General features: G+C 43.0%; 1 protein-coding gene across 7 annotated transcripts in view; it reads right to left on the bottom strand.

Moving 5' to 3' along the window:
* LOC139240310 (cell adhesion molecule CEACAM5-like) overlaps positions 1-14,627 on the bottom strand; it is a 497,355-nt gene that overhangs the window by 59,105 nt on the left and 423,623 nt on the right. For all 7 annotated transcript variants that reach the window (XR_011588707.1, XM_070868773.1, XM_070868770.1 and 4 more), the window contains one exon: positions 1,700-1,814. Coding sequence is in view for 6 of the 7 variants with exons in the window: in XM_070868773.1 (XP_070724874.1) it covers positions 1,700-1,814 (115 nt within the window). In the remaining variant the exon portion in view is untranslated. The remainder of the gene's footprint in view (positions 1-1,699; positions 1,815-14,627) is intronic.

Raw genomic sequence — 14,627 nt, forward strand, 5'->3', positions numbered from 1 at the left:
TTCTTTTTACCAACTTCATTTGTGCAAGGAGAGACTTTTATTAAAAATAATTATATTTTGTCTCGTATTAGTATTGGCCACAGCCTACGCACGTAGCTACTAGGGATTTGGCCTAGTGAGTGCTGGGGTAAAATAACAATTGCAGTAAAACAAAAATTAAAATGAATCATAACCATCGCCGAAGCCCCCTGTGACCCCTGTGGGTCATTATTGACCAGAATCTTAACTGGACCAGCCACATGAATACCGTGGCAACAAGAGGTCAGAGGTTGGGTATTCTATGTCGAGTGTCTTACCTCCTAACTCCCCAAAGCCTTTCCACCATCTCCAAGGCACAAGTCAGGAGTGTGATAGAATACTGGATGAGTGCAGCTCCAAAAACACTCAAGAAGCTCGACGCCATCCAGGACAAAGCAACCCACTTGATTAGCACCCCATCCACCACCATCAACATTCACTACATCCACCACCAGCGCACAGTGGCTGCAATGTGTACCATCTACAAGATACTGCAGCAACTCACTAAGGCTTCTTTGGCACTGCCAAACCAGTGACCTCTATCACATAGAAGGACAAGGGCAGCAGGCACATGGGAACACCATCACCTGCAAGCTCCCCTCCAAGTCTCACACACACCATCTTGACTTGGAAATATATCGGCCGTTAAAATCCTGGAACTCCCTCCCTAACAGCACTGTGGGAGCACCTTCACCACAAGGACTGCAGCGGTTCAAGAAGGCAGATCACCACCACCTTCTCAAGGGCTATTAGGGATGGGCAATAAATGCCGGTCTTGCCAGCGATGCCCACATCCTGGAACTAATAACAAAAATATGTGAGAAACTGAACATAAACTTGCAGCTTCAAAGTACTGGAGTGAAATCATTCAGAGTCTATTGAACAAGAATCATTTAAACTCTGTACTGTGAGACTTATTGAGATCAAAGTACAAACATGTTTTTAATGGAACTATAATCATGGAAATCATAATATCCCTAATATAGCCTTAGTGCCAGCACAAATTGACCTGAACTTAGCTCTGAAGGCTCAATTGGGCACAAAGCCCACCGCTGAATTTGGTTTGAAAATATCGGCAGGGTGATGGGGAAGAGAGTTTGTGGGGAACAATTGATAATGAATAAAGGCAATTAGAAGGTTAAGTGGTGCTTAAAACAGCAGCATGAATTAGGCAATGAACAAATAACTATGGAAACATTTTCTAAAATTAGAATGTCCTTTAAAATTATGAAAGGTTTTGATAGAGTGGATACAGAGAAAATATTTCCACTTGTGGGGAAGAGCATAACTAGAGGCCATCAATATAAGATCGTCAGCAAGAAATCCAATGGGGAATTCAGAAGAATCTTCTTTACCCAAAGAGTGGTGAGAATGTGGAACTCGCTACCACAGAGAGTGGTTGAAGCGAATAGTATAAATGCATTAAGGGGAGGCTAGACAAGGAATAGAGGGTTAGGCGGATAGATTTAAACGAGGAAAGATGGGAGGAGGCTCAAGTGGAGCATAAATGCTGGCATGGACTGGTTGGGCCGAATGGCCTGTTTCTATGCGTATATGCTATGTAATCCAATGTAAATTCTGACATTTGGAAGGTAAAATAGAAACTAATTGTATTTATTAATCTATTTAATTTCAGGGAAATAATACAGATGTATGTAAAATTTGAATATAATGTATTCACCTGCTTGTTTTCTTCTTGATCATCCATGCACTCAGCCCGATGAACACAACAAAAGCAGCAACTCCAATCCCAATGCCTACTTTGCCTCCAGTAGATAAATTGTTTCCGGGAGTATCTGGAAAAAAAAGGAACTAATGAACATAGTGACCATACATTAGAATATCAAAATGTAAGGCAATATATATGGATTGTTGTTTTACAATTTTATTGCTTCAGTTTCAAGAGATATAAAGAATAATAGAATCCTACGTAGTTAAATGATGGGATCAACTCATTATTAAATAACTTTGAAACACAGAATCAACATAAGTAGGACTCTGCACCTTTTGTAGGCCTAGAATTTGTGGTCGGAGACTTCCCGTGGGCGGATGCCTCCGACCTGAAAAATTTCTATGTATTTACCTGGTGGTCCGGGTAGTTTGGAGACTTACGGTCTTGGGCCTCTATGCGAAGGCCTGCATTGAGACCCACGTATCCCAGGGACGTAGGCGCTTCTCTCACTTCCCTGGGATCACGTGAACCGGCTCAAACAATCAAAGTAGGTGAGTTCTGTATGTACGGAATCACCATAAGTATGAATGGGAATACCCCCAAAAACACACACAAACGCTGAAAATAATTTTAAAAAGACACCCGTTTAAAATTAATCAAAATGGAATTTAATTAATTATTTAAAACAAAATGTAACTTTTTGAAAAATAAATTAACATATTTTAAAAGGGTCTAAAATAAACTTACCTTATTTAACAGGATTTTAAATGTTGAATTTATTGAAGAAAAATGTCTTATTCTGTCCTTTAAATAGCGCAGTCTCCACCTGCGGAGGCCCTTTACTTCCGGATGCATGCAATCTGTTCAGAGGATTCTTGACAGATCGCAAGTTCCAGGTTTAGACGCATGTGCTTCGCATGCCTAAACCCGGAACTTGGGGGCCCCAACGGATGCGTGTGCACCTCGTACATGCCTGTAGTGTCCGCAAATTCAAGGCCATTAACACCATCAAGGTTGATAATGACCCAACAGAAAAAAATCACATCTAACTGATTTGGGGATTCACATAAGGTAACTGTCACAACTTATGACACCGAAAGGGGACATGGTTGGAAATACTGTTGGAAAATCACCACGAAGAAAGAATATGAAGAATGGGGGAGGGAAACACACATCAATTCTCTTACTGCTCTTTTTTTTTAATGTGGCTATTTCTTTGCTTTTTGATTGTCGGAATATCATGATTGAAAAGCATCTAGGAGGGTTTTTGCTGTTAAAAATACTCCCATTTCTATACAAAGAAGATGTTGACATAGATCTCCCCAGCTGAGGCTGTGATATCAATGTTACTGACTGTCTAGAGTGAAAATAGTGGAACAGTATTTCAAAGCTGCCTGGGAAACTATGATGCATGTTAAGAAATTTGCATTCTGGGCTGGTAGCTGGTTCTCTTGTTTCTGTAGCAGCCCTCTGGTTGGTTTGATGTTTTTGCCTGCTGTTTTTGAATTGAGCTGTTCCAGTGTGAGGACACTTACTATTAGTGACCAACAGAATAATCTTCAATGGAAATTAAAATCAGGTGATTTTTATGGTTGTGGTCCTGAGCAGCAAGGTGGAAATCTTGGTTAAGCATATAAGAAACAAAATTAAGATAAGTTGATGGGGTTACGTGAAGAAGGGTGGGAGGAGGCTCGTGTGAAGGCTCTAAATACTATGTAATATAGTTCACAAATTGAGCAATGATTGACTGCTGTTGTCCATCTATGTGGTGCAGTGTATTAAGTATTACATATTATGCCACTATTATATTAGCAAGATAATTACAATTATAGCTGTCAGGAGGGATGATATGCTAGAAGGATCATCAAATGAGGCCATATGGTTTGATCTGAAGAATAAAAAGGGGGTAACCACACTTCTGAATGTACTGTAGCCTCCCAAATGGTCAGAAGATAAAAATACAAATATGTAGGCAAAATTCTGAGATGTGCAATAAAAATAAAGTAATAGTTGAGGATTTCAACTACTCAAATATTAACTGGGATAAAATCAGTGTAAAAGGTATAGAGGGCACATAATTCTTAAAATGCATTCAGGAGAACCTTTTTCGCCAGTACGTAAGAAGCCCAAGAGAGGAGGCAGTTTGGGACTTTGTTTTAGGGAATTAAGCTGGAAGGGATATCAGGTGGAAAGGGTATCAGGTGGAAGGGGTATCAATGGGAGAGTATTTTGGTGGTAAGCTCCTTGGGATGTTTTACTACATTAAAGGTGCTATATAAACAAAAGTTATTGTAATAATAATTCATTTAGATTTAGTGCAGTGATGGAAAAGGACAAAGAGAGGCCAGGAGTAAAAGTTCTCAATTGGGGAAAGGCCAGTTTTACGAAGCTGAGATGTGAGTCAGCGAAAGTGGACTGGAAACAGCTACTCGAAGGTAAATCGGTGTCAGAGCAATGGAGGTATTCAAGGCGGAGAAAGTGAGGATTCAGTGCAAATATGTTCCCACAAAGAAAAAGGGTCTGACTCCCAAATCTAGAGCCCAGTGGATGTCCAGGATTATACAGGGTAGGATAAGGCAAAAAAGGAAAGCTTATGTCAGGTACTGAGCGCTCAATACTGCAGAAAGCCTAGAGGAGTATATAAATTGCAGAGTTGAAATTAAAATGGAAATTATGAAAGCAAAGAGAGGGCATGAAAAAGTATTGGCAAGTAAAATCAAGAAACCTCAAAGATGTTTTATAAATACATAAAGAGCAAGAGGATAAGTCAGGAAACAACAGGGCCTATTCGAGACCAAAAACGTAACCTGTGTGTGGAGGCGGACGACGTGTGTATGGTTCTTAATGAATACTTTGCATCTGTCTTCACAAAAGAGGGGGGGGCGATGAAGACATTTCAGTTAAGGAGCAGGACTATGAAATGTTGGATGGGATAAAATAGTGAGCGAGGAACTATTAAAGAGTTTAGCACCTTTGAAAGTAGATAAATTGCCAGGCCAGGATGAACTGTATCCAAGGAAATAACAGAGACTCTGACCATCATTTTCCAATCCGCTCTGGCTACTGGCATGGTACTGGAGGACTGCTACCGTTGTTTAAAAAGGGAGTAAGGGATAGACTGAGTAATTACAGGCCAGTCAGCCTAATTTCGGTGGTGGGCAAATTATTGGAAAAAAATTCTGAGGGACAGTATTAATCATCATTTAGAAAGACACAGATTAGTCAAGGATAATCAGCATGGATTTTTTAAGGGAAGGTCATGCCTCATGAACTTGATTGAATTTTTTGAGGAGGTAACAAGGAGGGTCGATGAGGGTAGCGTATTTGATGTAGTTTACATGGATTATAGAAAGGCTTTTGACAAGGTCCCACATGGCAGTAAAAGCCCATGGGATCCAAGAGACAATAGCAAGTTGGATCCAAAATCGACAGGAAGCAAAGGGTAATTGTCGATGTGTGTTTTTGTGACTGGAAGGCTGGGGTTCCGTAGGACTCTTGCTTTTCGTGGTATATATCAATAATTTTAACTTAAATGTAGGGGCTTGATTAAGGAGTTTGCAGATGGTACAAAAATTGGTTGTGCAGTTGATAATGAGAAAGATAGCTGTAGATTGCAGGAAGGTATCAATGGACTGGTCAGGTGAGAAGAAAAGTGGCAAATGGAATTCAATCTGCAGAAGTGTGAGGTAATGCATTTAGGGAGGGCAAACAAGGCAAGTGAATATACAATAACTAGTAGGACACTGTGAAGTGTAGAGGAACAGAGGGACCTGGAAGTGCATGTCCACAGATCCCTGAAGGTAGCAGGTCAGGTAGATAAGGTGGTTAAGAAGACATATGGGATATTTTCCTTTATTAGCTGAGGCATAGAACATAAGAGCAGGAAGGTAATGCTAGAACTGTGTTAAAAAAAATGGCCACATCTGGAGTACTGTGTACAGTTCTGGTCACCACATTACGGGAAGGATGTGATTGCATTAGAGAAAGTACAGAGGAAATTTACGAGTATGTTGCCTGAACTAAATAATTTTAGCTATGAGGAAAGATTGGATAGGCTGGGGTTGTTTTCTTTGGAACAGAGGAGCCTGAGGGGCCTAGATTGAATGGATAGAAAGGACCTATTTCCCTTCACAGAGAGGTCAATAACCATGGGGCATAGATTTAAAGTAATTGGTAGAAGAATTAGAGGGGAGTTGAGGAGAAATCTTTTTACCCAGAGGATGGTGGGGGGTCTGGAATTCACTGCCTGAAAGGATGGTAGAGGCAGAAACCCTCACCATATGCAAGAAGTACTTGGATATGCATTTGACGTGTCATAATCTACAGGGTTACAGATCAAGAGCTGGAAAGTCATCATCATCATTATCACAGGCGGTCCCTTGAAGGAGGATGACTTGCTTCCATAAGTTCACAGGTGTTTCGATGAAGGACCCGATGTTCCAGTCCTGAACTGCAATTGAGGAGGTGGAAGATGCCTGTACGTGAATTTTTTTTAATGTGTGGTGACCGTTGCACACCAGCCACCATACGGGCTTGACAGAGCTAGGTCTTGGTCCAGTGGTAAGGATTAACCAAGACGACTGGAGACCAACACTGCTGCACGGACCTAGTGCGCACACATATCGCAGTGTGGGCAGGTCCGTGTTGCCCCTGGGCCCTCGGCTCTTCTGGGCCCCTACCCTCATCGATCGCACCTCTGCCATGATCTCTCGCCGCTCCTCTGCCATAAACATTCACTGCATCTCGCCAGAAACACTCGGCACTCATCTGCCCCGACCTTCCCACTCCTCTGTACCTGGGTCCTGCCAATGTTCCTGCCCACACTCCAAAACGGTGGCCAGGGTTTTGATGACGTCACCCAGTCGTCCATCTCAAAATCGTCGCACACTTGGAGCAGCTCGTGCTGGAGATTGAAGTGGTATGCTGCTCCAGCTCTTTTACTTCCCAACCTGCGGAACTGTTCTCTCGCAGGTCAAGGGACCACGAGCGGGCTGGGAAGTGGGATAAAGCTGGATAGCTGTTTTCCGACCGGCAGAGACATGATGGGTTGAATACCCTCCTTCTGTGCTGTAAATTTATATGATTCTACAATGCTGTGGTCAGAAGCACATATATGTATTGGACTGCTTATGAACAGAATAGATTTACAGCTGGCATTAATTGAATTCTGCTACCTGATTGTCAATGGTAATCTCAAGATCAGGCGAGAGTTTTGCACCTGTGCTTATATGTACACAGAGTTCACCTCCTTACTACATTTTCAATGTACTGAATACATCATGAGGGTGGGGAGAAGTCTTTAGGTTGTGAAAACATTACTAAAAATTGAACATAAAATTATAATGTGTTCAGGAGCCTCCAGGCTCTGACACTTTTAAAATCCAGCTTGGGACACCACACTGGAGTCATACTTCGTGTGGTGTCACACCAAAGTGATATTGGGCTTAATTTTCCCCAGTGATTTAGAAACATAGAAACATAGAAAATAGGTGCAGGAGTAGGCCATTCGGCCCTTCGAGCCTGTACTGCCATTCAGTAAGATCATGGCTGATCATTCCTTCAGTACCCCTTTCCTGCTTTCTCTCTATACCCCTTGATCCCCTTAGCCAGAAGGGACACGTCTAACGCCCTCTTGAATATATCCAATAAACTGGCATCAACAACTCTCTGCGGCAGGGAATTCCACAGGTCAACAACTCTCAATGAAGAAGTTTCTCCTCATCTCAGTCCTAAATGGCCTACCCCTTATCCTAAGACTATGTCCCCTGGTTCTGGACTTCCCCAACATCGAGAACATTCTTCCCGCATCTAACCTGTCCAGTCCCGTCAGGATCTTATATGTTTCTATGAGATCCCCTCTCATCCTTTTAAACGCCAGTGAATAAAGGCCCAGTTGATCCAGTCTCTCGTCATATGACAGTCCAGCCATCCCTGGAATCAGTCTGGTGAACCTTCGCTGCTCTCCCTCAATAGCAAGAACATCCTTCCTCAGACTAGGAGATCAAAACTGAACACAATATTCCAGGTCAGGCCTCACCAAGGCCCCGTACAACTGCAGTAAGACCTCCCTGCTCCTATATTCAAATCCCCTAGCTATGAAGGCCAACATACCATTTGCCTTCTTTACCACCTGCTCTAACTGCGTGCCCACTTTCAGTAACTGATGAACCATGACATCCAGATCTCGTTGCACCTCCCCTTTTTCTAGTTTGCCGCCATTCAGATAATATTCTGCCTTCGTGTTTTTGCCCCCAAAATGGATAACCTTACATTTATCCACATTATACTGCATCTGCCATGTATTTGCCCACTCACCTAATCTGTCCAAGTCACCCTGCAGCCTCTTAGCGTCCTCCTCACAGCTCACACCGCCACCCAGTTTAGTGTCATCCGCAAACTTGGAGATATTACACTCAATTCCTTCATCAAAATCGTTAATGTGTATTGTAAACAGCTGGGGTCTCAGCACTGAACCCTGCAGCACCCCACTAGTTACTGCCTGCCATTCTGAAAAGGACCCGTTTATCCCGACTCTCTGCTTCTTGTCTGCCAACCAGTTCTCTATCCATGTCAGTACATTACCCCCAATACCATGCGCTTTGATTTTGTACACCAATCTCTTGTGCGGGACCTTGTCAAAAGCCTTTTGAAAGTCCAAATACACCAGATCCACTGGTTCTCCCTTGTCCACTCTACTAGTTACATCCTCAAAAAATTCCAGAAGATTTGTCAAGCATGATTTCCCTTTCATAAATCCATGCTGACTCGGTCCGATTCTGTCACTGCTTTCCAAATGGGCTGCTATTTCATCCTTAATGATTGATTCCAACATTTTCCCCACTACTGATGTCAGGCTAACCGGTCTATAATTACCCGCTTTCTCTCTCCCTCCTTTTTTAAAAAGTGGCATTGCATTAGCTACCCTCCAGTTCATAGGAACTGATCCAGAGTCGATAGATTGTTGGAAAATGATCACCAATGCATCCACTATTTCGAACTCTGGGATGCAGACTATCAGGACCCAGGGGTTTATCGGCCTTTAATCCCATCAATTTCCCTAACACAATTTCCTTATTAAGAGAGGAAGCTTGCAGGGAACATAAAAACTGACTGCAAACGCTAGACCCACTGTCCCCTAGTACATTCGGAAGGTTATTTGTATCTTCCTCTCTTAAGGATATCTTTCATTTCCTCATTCTCACTAGACCCACTGTCCCCTAGTACATTTGGAAGGTTATTTGTATCTTCCTTTGTGAAGACAGAACCGAAGTATTGGTTCAATTGGTCTGCCATTTCTTTGTTCCCCATTATAAATTCACCTGAATCCGACTGCAAGGGACCTACGTTTGTCTTTACTAATCTTTTTCTCTTCACATATTTATAGAAGCATTTGCAGTCAGATTTTATGTTCCCTGCAAGCTTCCTCTCTTACTCTATTTTCCCCCTCTTAATTAAAGCCTTAGTCCTCCTCTGTTGAATTCTAAATTTCTCCCAGTCCTCAGGTTTGTTGCTTTTTCTAGCCAATTTATATGCCTCTTCCTTGGTTTTAACACCATCCTTAATTTCCCGAGTTAACCATGGTTGAGCCACCTTCCCAGTTTTATTTTTACTCCAGATACGAATGTACAATTGCTAAAGTTCATCCATGTGATCTTTAAATGTTTGCCATTGCTTATCCACCGTCAACCTTTTAAATATCCTCTGCCAGTCTATTCTAGCCAATTCACACCTCATACCGTCGAAGTTACCTTTCCTTAAGTTCAGGACCCTAGTTTCCGAATTAACTTTGTCACTCTCCATCTTAATAAAGAATTCTACCATATTATGGTCACTTTTCCCCAAAGGGCCTCGCACAACAAGATTGCTAATTAGTCCCTTCTCATTACACATCACCCAGTCTGGGATGGCCAGCTCCCTGGTTCCTCGACATATTGGTCGAGAAAACCATCCCCAATAGACTCCAGGAAATCCTCCTCCACCGCAGTGCTACCAGTTAGATTAGCCCAATCTATATGTAGATTAAAGTCGCTGTACCTTTATTGCACACATCCCTTATTTCTTGTTTGATGCTGTCCCCAACCTCACTACTACTATTTGGTGGTCTATACAGAACTCCCACTAGCGTTTTCTGCCCTTTGGAATTCCGCAGCTCCACCCATACTGATTCCACATCATCCAGGCTAATGTCCTTCCTTACAATTTGCGTCAGTTTTTTTGAGCAGGCTCCTCTTTTTGGCCTAAGTTGAAAAACCACAGTTTCCCCAATCAATTTGCACCAGTGTAACTCAGTTAGTTACGATTTTTTAATGTCAGTTTTTTTTCCAGCCAAAGGGGGCGTAACCAGCCACCTACGCCAATTATGGCTATTTAGGGAACTTTGGCCAGCTGAGCGTTACTCCAGTTGTGTTTAGGCCGGCGTATGTTGCCTCTGCAGAAAAACCTTCTGGAGAGTTAAGGAAATCGGCATAGCAGATGCCCGGACACACTACCTCCAATCCTGCTCTAAAGTTGTCCAATCCCATTCTCGGTCCCCGGTTCTCACACACACACACACACACACACACACACACACACAGGCTGGGCTTGGAGGTAAGTTGCTGTTAGGTGTTTTTTAATTCTTTTAATATGTTGGGAGATATCAATACACTTCACTTTGCAGCCTCAACTCACATTGTGTCCCTGGTTACCATGGCAGTCTGATCTTTTTGGCGCAGAGCAAGGCTCCACCCCCAAAACTAAATGTCAGGTTACGCCACACAAAAATTTAAAAATCCAATGGGGAAACTTAGAATTTTTTTTTGGCATAATTAGGCACCAAAAAAGTTGGGCGTAACTCTTCAAGTACATCAAAAAAATTGAGCCCCTTAAGTGGTCTCCACGGTCCACCCTGTATTATGTGCTCATGTGCTCTTTTGATGAGCTTTTGCTTTGCTATGAATAACCAATACTCAAATTTTCAATACATTTTCCATCATTTCAGGTTCAAAATATTTATAAAGCATCATCAAATAAAATCGAGAATTGAAAGGGTGGCCAAAATTTTATTCAACAACATAACATCTCAGCTTCACCAATTTTTCTATGTAATCCATTTTTGGAGCAGGGATATTTCAAACTGCAGAGTCTGTATTAAAATTGTTCTTTTTCCATAACTTTGCTTCAAATCAGTTATTTTGTCAGTTATTTAAAGGGAATTTTGTGGTGCATTCATACTCCATCAACGGAACTAAAAACAAATCACATCCTGAATTTGCTTGGTATTTCGGGAGGCGGGAGGGGCCCTTCGCACCAGTACCTCCAAAACCCCGTCCCATCTTATGAGGATTCCTTTGATAGTGACATAACAGTCCTGAATTACCGGTACCTACATGCGCATGCGTCTAAATCCGGAACTTGAGATCTGTCAAGAATCCTCTTGACAGATCGCACACATCCAGAAGTAAAGGGACTCCGCGGGCGGGGATTTGGGATATTTGCCCAAGTTCTGCCCAGCGAATGCCCGTGAAATTCTTACGACTGATTAAAAGTCTGCTTTTATCAACGTAAGACTTTAAACGGTTAAAAAAATAAAATTATTTCACTAATTGAAACATTTAAAAACTTGAGAAATAAAATAAGTTTATTTTTAAACCCTTCAATTTTAATTCATTTTAAATGTGCTGGTTTTTAAAATTTTATTTTATGTGTTCATGTATTTTTTTGGGTATTCACATTCATACTTAGTGATTCCGTACATATGGAACTCACCACAAGTATAAATGGGAATACCCCTACTTTGATTGGTTGGGCCAGCCCACATGATCCCAGGGAAGCATGAGAAGTGCCCATATCCCTGGGATAGGTGGGCCTCTACACAGGCCTTTGTATAGAGGGCCAGGACCACAAGTCTCCAAACCTCCCTGACCATCATGGAGTTCGTAGACATTTTTCAGGTCGGAGGCAGTGTAGAGGGAGCTTTACTCTGTATCTAACCCGTGCTGTACCTGACCTGGGAGTGTTTGATGGGACAGTGTAGAGGGAGCTTTGCTGTGTAACTAACCCTGTGCTGTACCTGTTCTGGGAAGCATCTGACCACAATTTCTGCGCCAATATGATTAGTACGTAAACGTTTCAAGGGATTAAAATTATTTTTATCTTTTACCAGCACTGACAAACAATGGGGCACACATTTCTGGGATCAGTTGTTTATTTCCAATCCTCCTTAGCCCTGATCAATCCTCCCCTTTGGGACCTGAGATGCAGAAGGATATCTTTACATTACTATCTGAGATCTGCAGTTGGGTCGAAAACCATTGGGTGCTGTGGTTAGGTAGATGACTTGGTCCACCTTTAGTGTCCCTGGGAAATGGGAACAATTGGCAGCAATTGCTAAAAATGAGGCCTAGAAATTAGATTGAGCTGTGCCCATTTTACAGTTGTGAAATAAGCACCCAAGTATCCAATATGGCATGCACATTCCATACCATAAGTGTGTCACTCGCCATGCTGGCACACGCCTGAAACAGGTGTTAATTCCTTTGCAGATGCAAATAGAGGGCTTAATGCCTGTTTGAAATCTCCTTTGCCAATTTCAACCAGGGCTACTGCTGTCAATTTCTTTAGGCAGTTGTTAACCTATGGAATTCCCTGCCGTAGAGAGTTGTTGATGCCAGTTCATTGGATATATTCAAGAGGGAGTTAGATATGGCCCTTACGGCTAAAGGGATCAAGGGGTATGGAGAAAGCAGGAAAGGGGTACTGAGGGAATTATCAGCCATGATCTTATTGAATGGCGGTGCAGGCTTGAAGGGCCGAATGGCCTACTCCTGCATCTATTTTCTATGTTTCTATGGCAGCCAAACCAAATTAAAGAGACTGTCTGCTGGAGGTTGCCACCTAAAAGTTAAGTTGGAACTTTTAAAATTACCTTATTGTGGAACCTGGAGGAGCAATAGTGCTCTTCCCGGCCCCACATGAAATCAATTCCGCCCCCTTCCTCGCTGACTCTTGTCAGGACCTCACCCGGGGGGACGAACTAGCTCATTTAGCTTTCCAAACCCCACATCATCCACAACTGCCTCTGGGGCCACCACTGCTACCCGCAACTAGCTGATCGACCAATTTGCCATGGCCCTGCCACTGGCCTTATGAGGCGCATGTAGCTTGCGCTGCACCATGATTGTGCCCTCATTTGGGTGCGATCTAGTGTATGGATGCACCCTTAATTATCAATTTCTTTGCACTAGTAAGTTCTCAATGTTGGATAATGAGGTTATTTATTTCAAAGTGATGTATTTCCTTGCTGGTCCTCCAAGCATTTGAATAAAGGCAAGCATCAGTGCCAGTTATACAAGTTCGTTTTAGCATTATTCCCTTCAAAACACACGAAAATTGTTCAACCGCGCAGTAGTAAAAATTAGGCAGGAAAGGTAAATCTGATATTTGTGCGAAAAATTTATTTTGCTGGTCTGCCTCAGGAATGCACAAAACTGAAATACTTCTTTAGGCATACTTACAGGAGGAAATGTAGACTAAAACATTGAGATCAACTTGCGCTTTTGTAAAAAATGTATTTCAGAAATATGTTTTTTGTTAATTATGAGATTATCCCCGATAAATATGAGATCGTGAGACTTACAGACAAGTCAGAAGTTGGTTTTAATCATGAAATAAATGTCACTGTTACAAAATAAGGTCAGAAAAATACCCCAAATGTAACCAGCTAGGCGACTGTTTATGTGCTCATAAGCGCATTCTTTCTACGACAAGCCTTCACACATCTTACACATAGTGCAACTATTAACTTTTTGTATTAAGATACAAAATTCACACAACTTTCAATTTTAAGAGTTATTTTTCCAAACAAAATAGGAATGCAGAAGATGTCTGTTTAAGATCTTTAGAACACAGTTCAGTCACAATTAATTGCAACCATTTACATTAAAGCAGAGCTAATGCAGAAAATCTGAAATAACAAAGAGCCTTTAAAATCCATAGCAAGTCCATTGGCATTTGTAAAGAACAGAGCTATTTTCTCTACATTTTCTCTTTACAGGTGCAATTTTTTTTTCAGGTTTTCAGAATTTTCTGTTTTTACTTAAATTATAGAGCCCAAGTTTCCGATATCCGCTAGAACAGCGCACCTCCAAGAGGCCCACCTATTTTGTGGAATGAAAAGCGCGCCAAAAGCTTACCTCGCGATTCTCCGAAGCCTGTTCAGCAGTCAGCGCAATGCATCACAGCAGCAGAGGGACGGGGCTACAGCCCTGGGCCAAAAAGAGTGCTGGCAACTGCATGCGTGCGCAGTGGAGTTTGCACGTGTGCGCAGTAGCTCCTGTCCCCAGATTGTGTGTGCATGTGCTGCTGGCTGTGTGGGAGGGGCCTGAAGCACGCAGCCCCTAGCCCTGGCCAAATGGGCTCCTGGAGCGGGCAGATTTCCATCCTGCAGCACCAGCTCCTAGCCCTGGCCGAACGACCTCCTGGAGAGTGCCAATTTCCAGCCTGCAGTACCAGCTCCTCGCCCTGGCCGAATGATCTCCTGGAGAGTGCTGATTTCCAGCCTGCAGCACCAGCTCCTCGCCCTGGCCGAATGATCTCCTGGAGAGTGCTGATTTCCAGCCTGCAGCACCAGCTCCTCGCCCTGGCCGAATGATCTCCTGGAGAGTGCTGATTTCCAGCCTGCAGCACCAGCTCCTAGCCCTGGCCGAATGGGCTCCTGCAGTGTGCTGATTTCCAGCCTGCAGCATCAGCCCCTAGCCCTGGCCAAATGGGCTCCTGGAGAGTGCTGATTTCCAGCCTGCAGCACCAGCACCTAGCCCTGGCCAAATGGGCTCCTGCAGAGTGCTGATTTCCAGCCTGCAGCACCAGCCCCTCGCCCTGGCCAAATGGACTCCTGCAGAGTGCCGATTTCCAGCCTGCAGCACCAGCTCCTAGCCCTGGCCAAATGGACTCCTGCAGA

Source organism: Pristiophorus japonicus, chromosome 31 (genome assembly GCF_044704955.1).
Source record: "Pristiophorus japonicus isolate sPriJap1 chromosome 31, sPriJap1.hap1, whole genome shotgun sequence".
Lineage (NCBI taxonomy): Eukaryota > Metazoa > Chordata > Chondrichthyes > Pristiophoridae > Pristiophorus > Pristiophorus japonicus.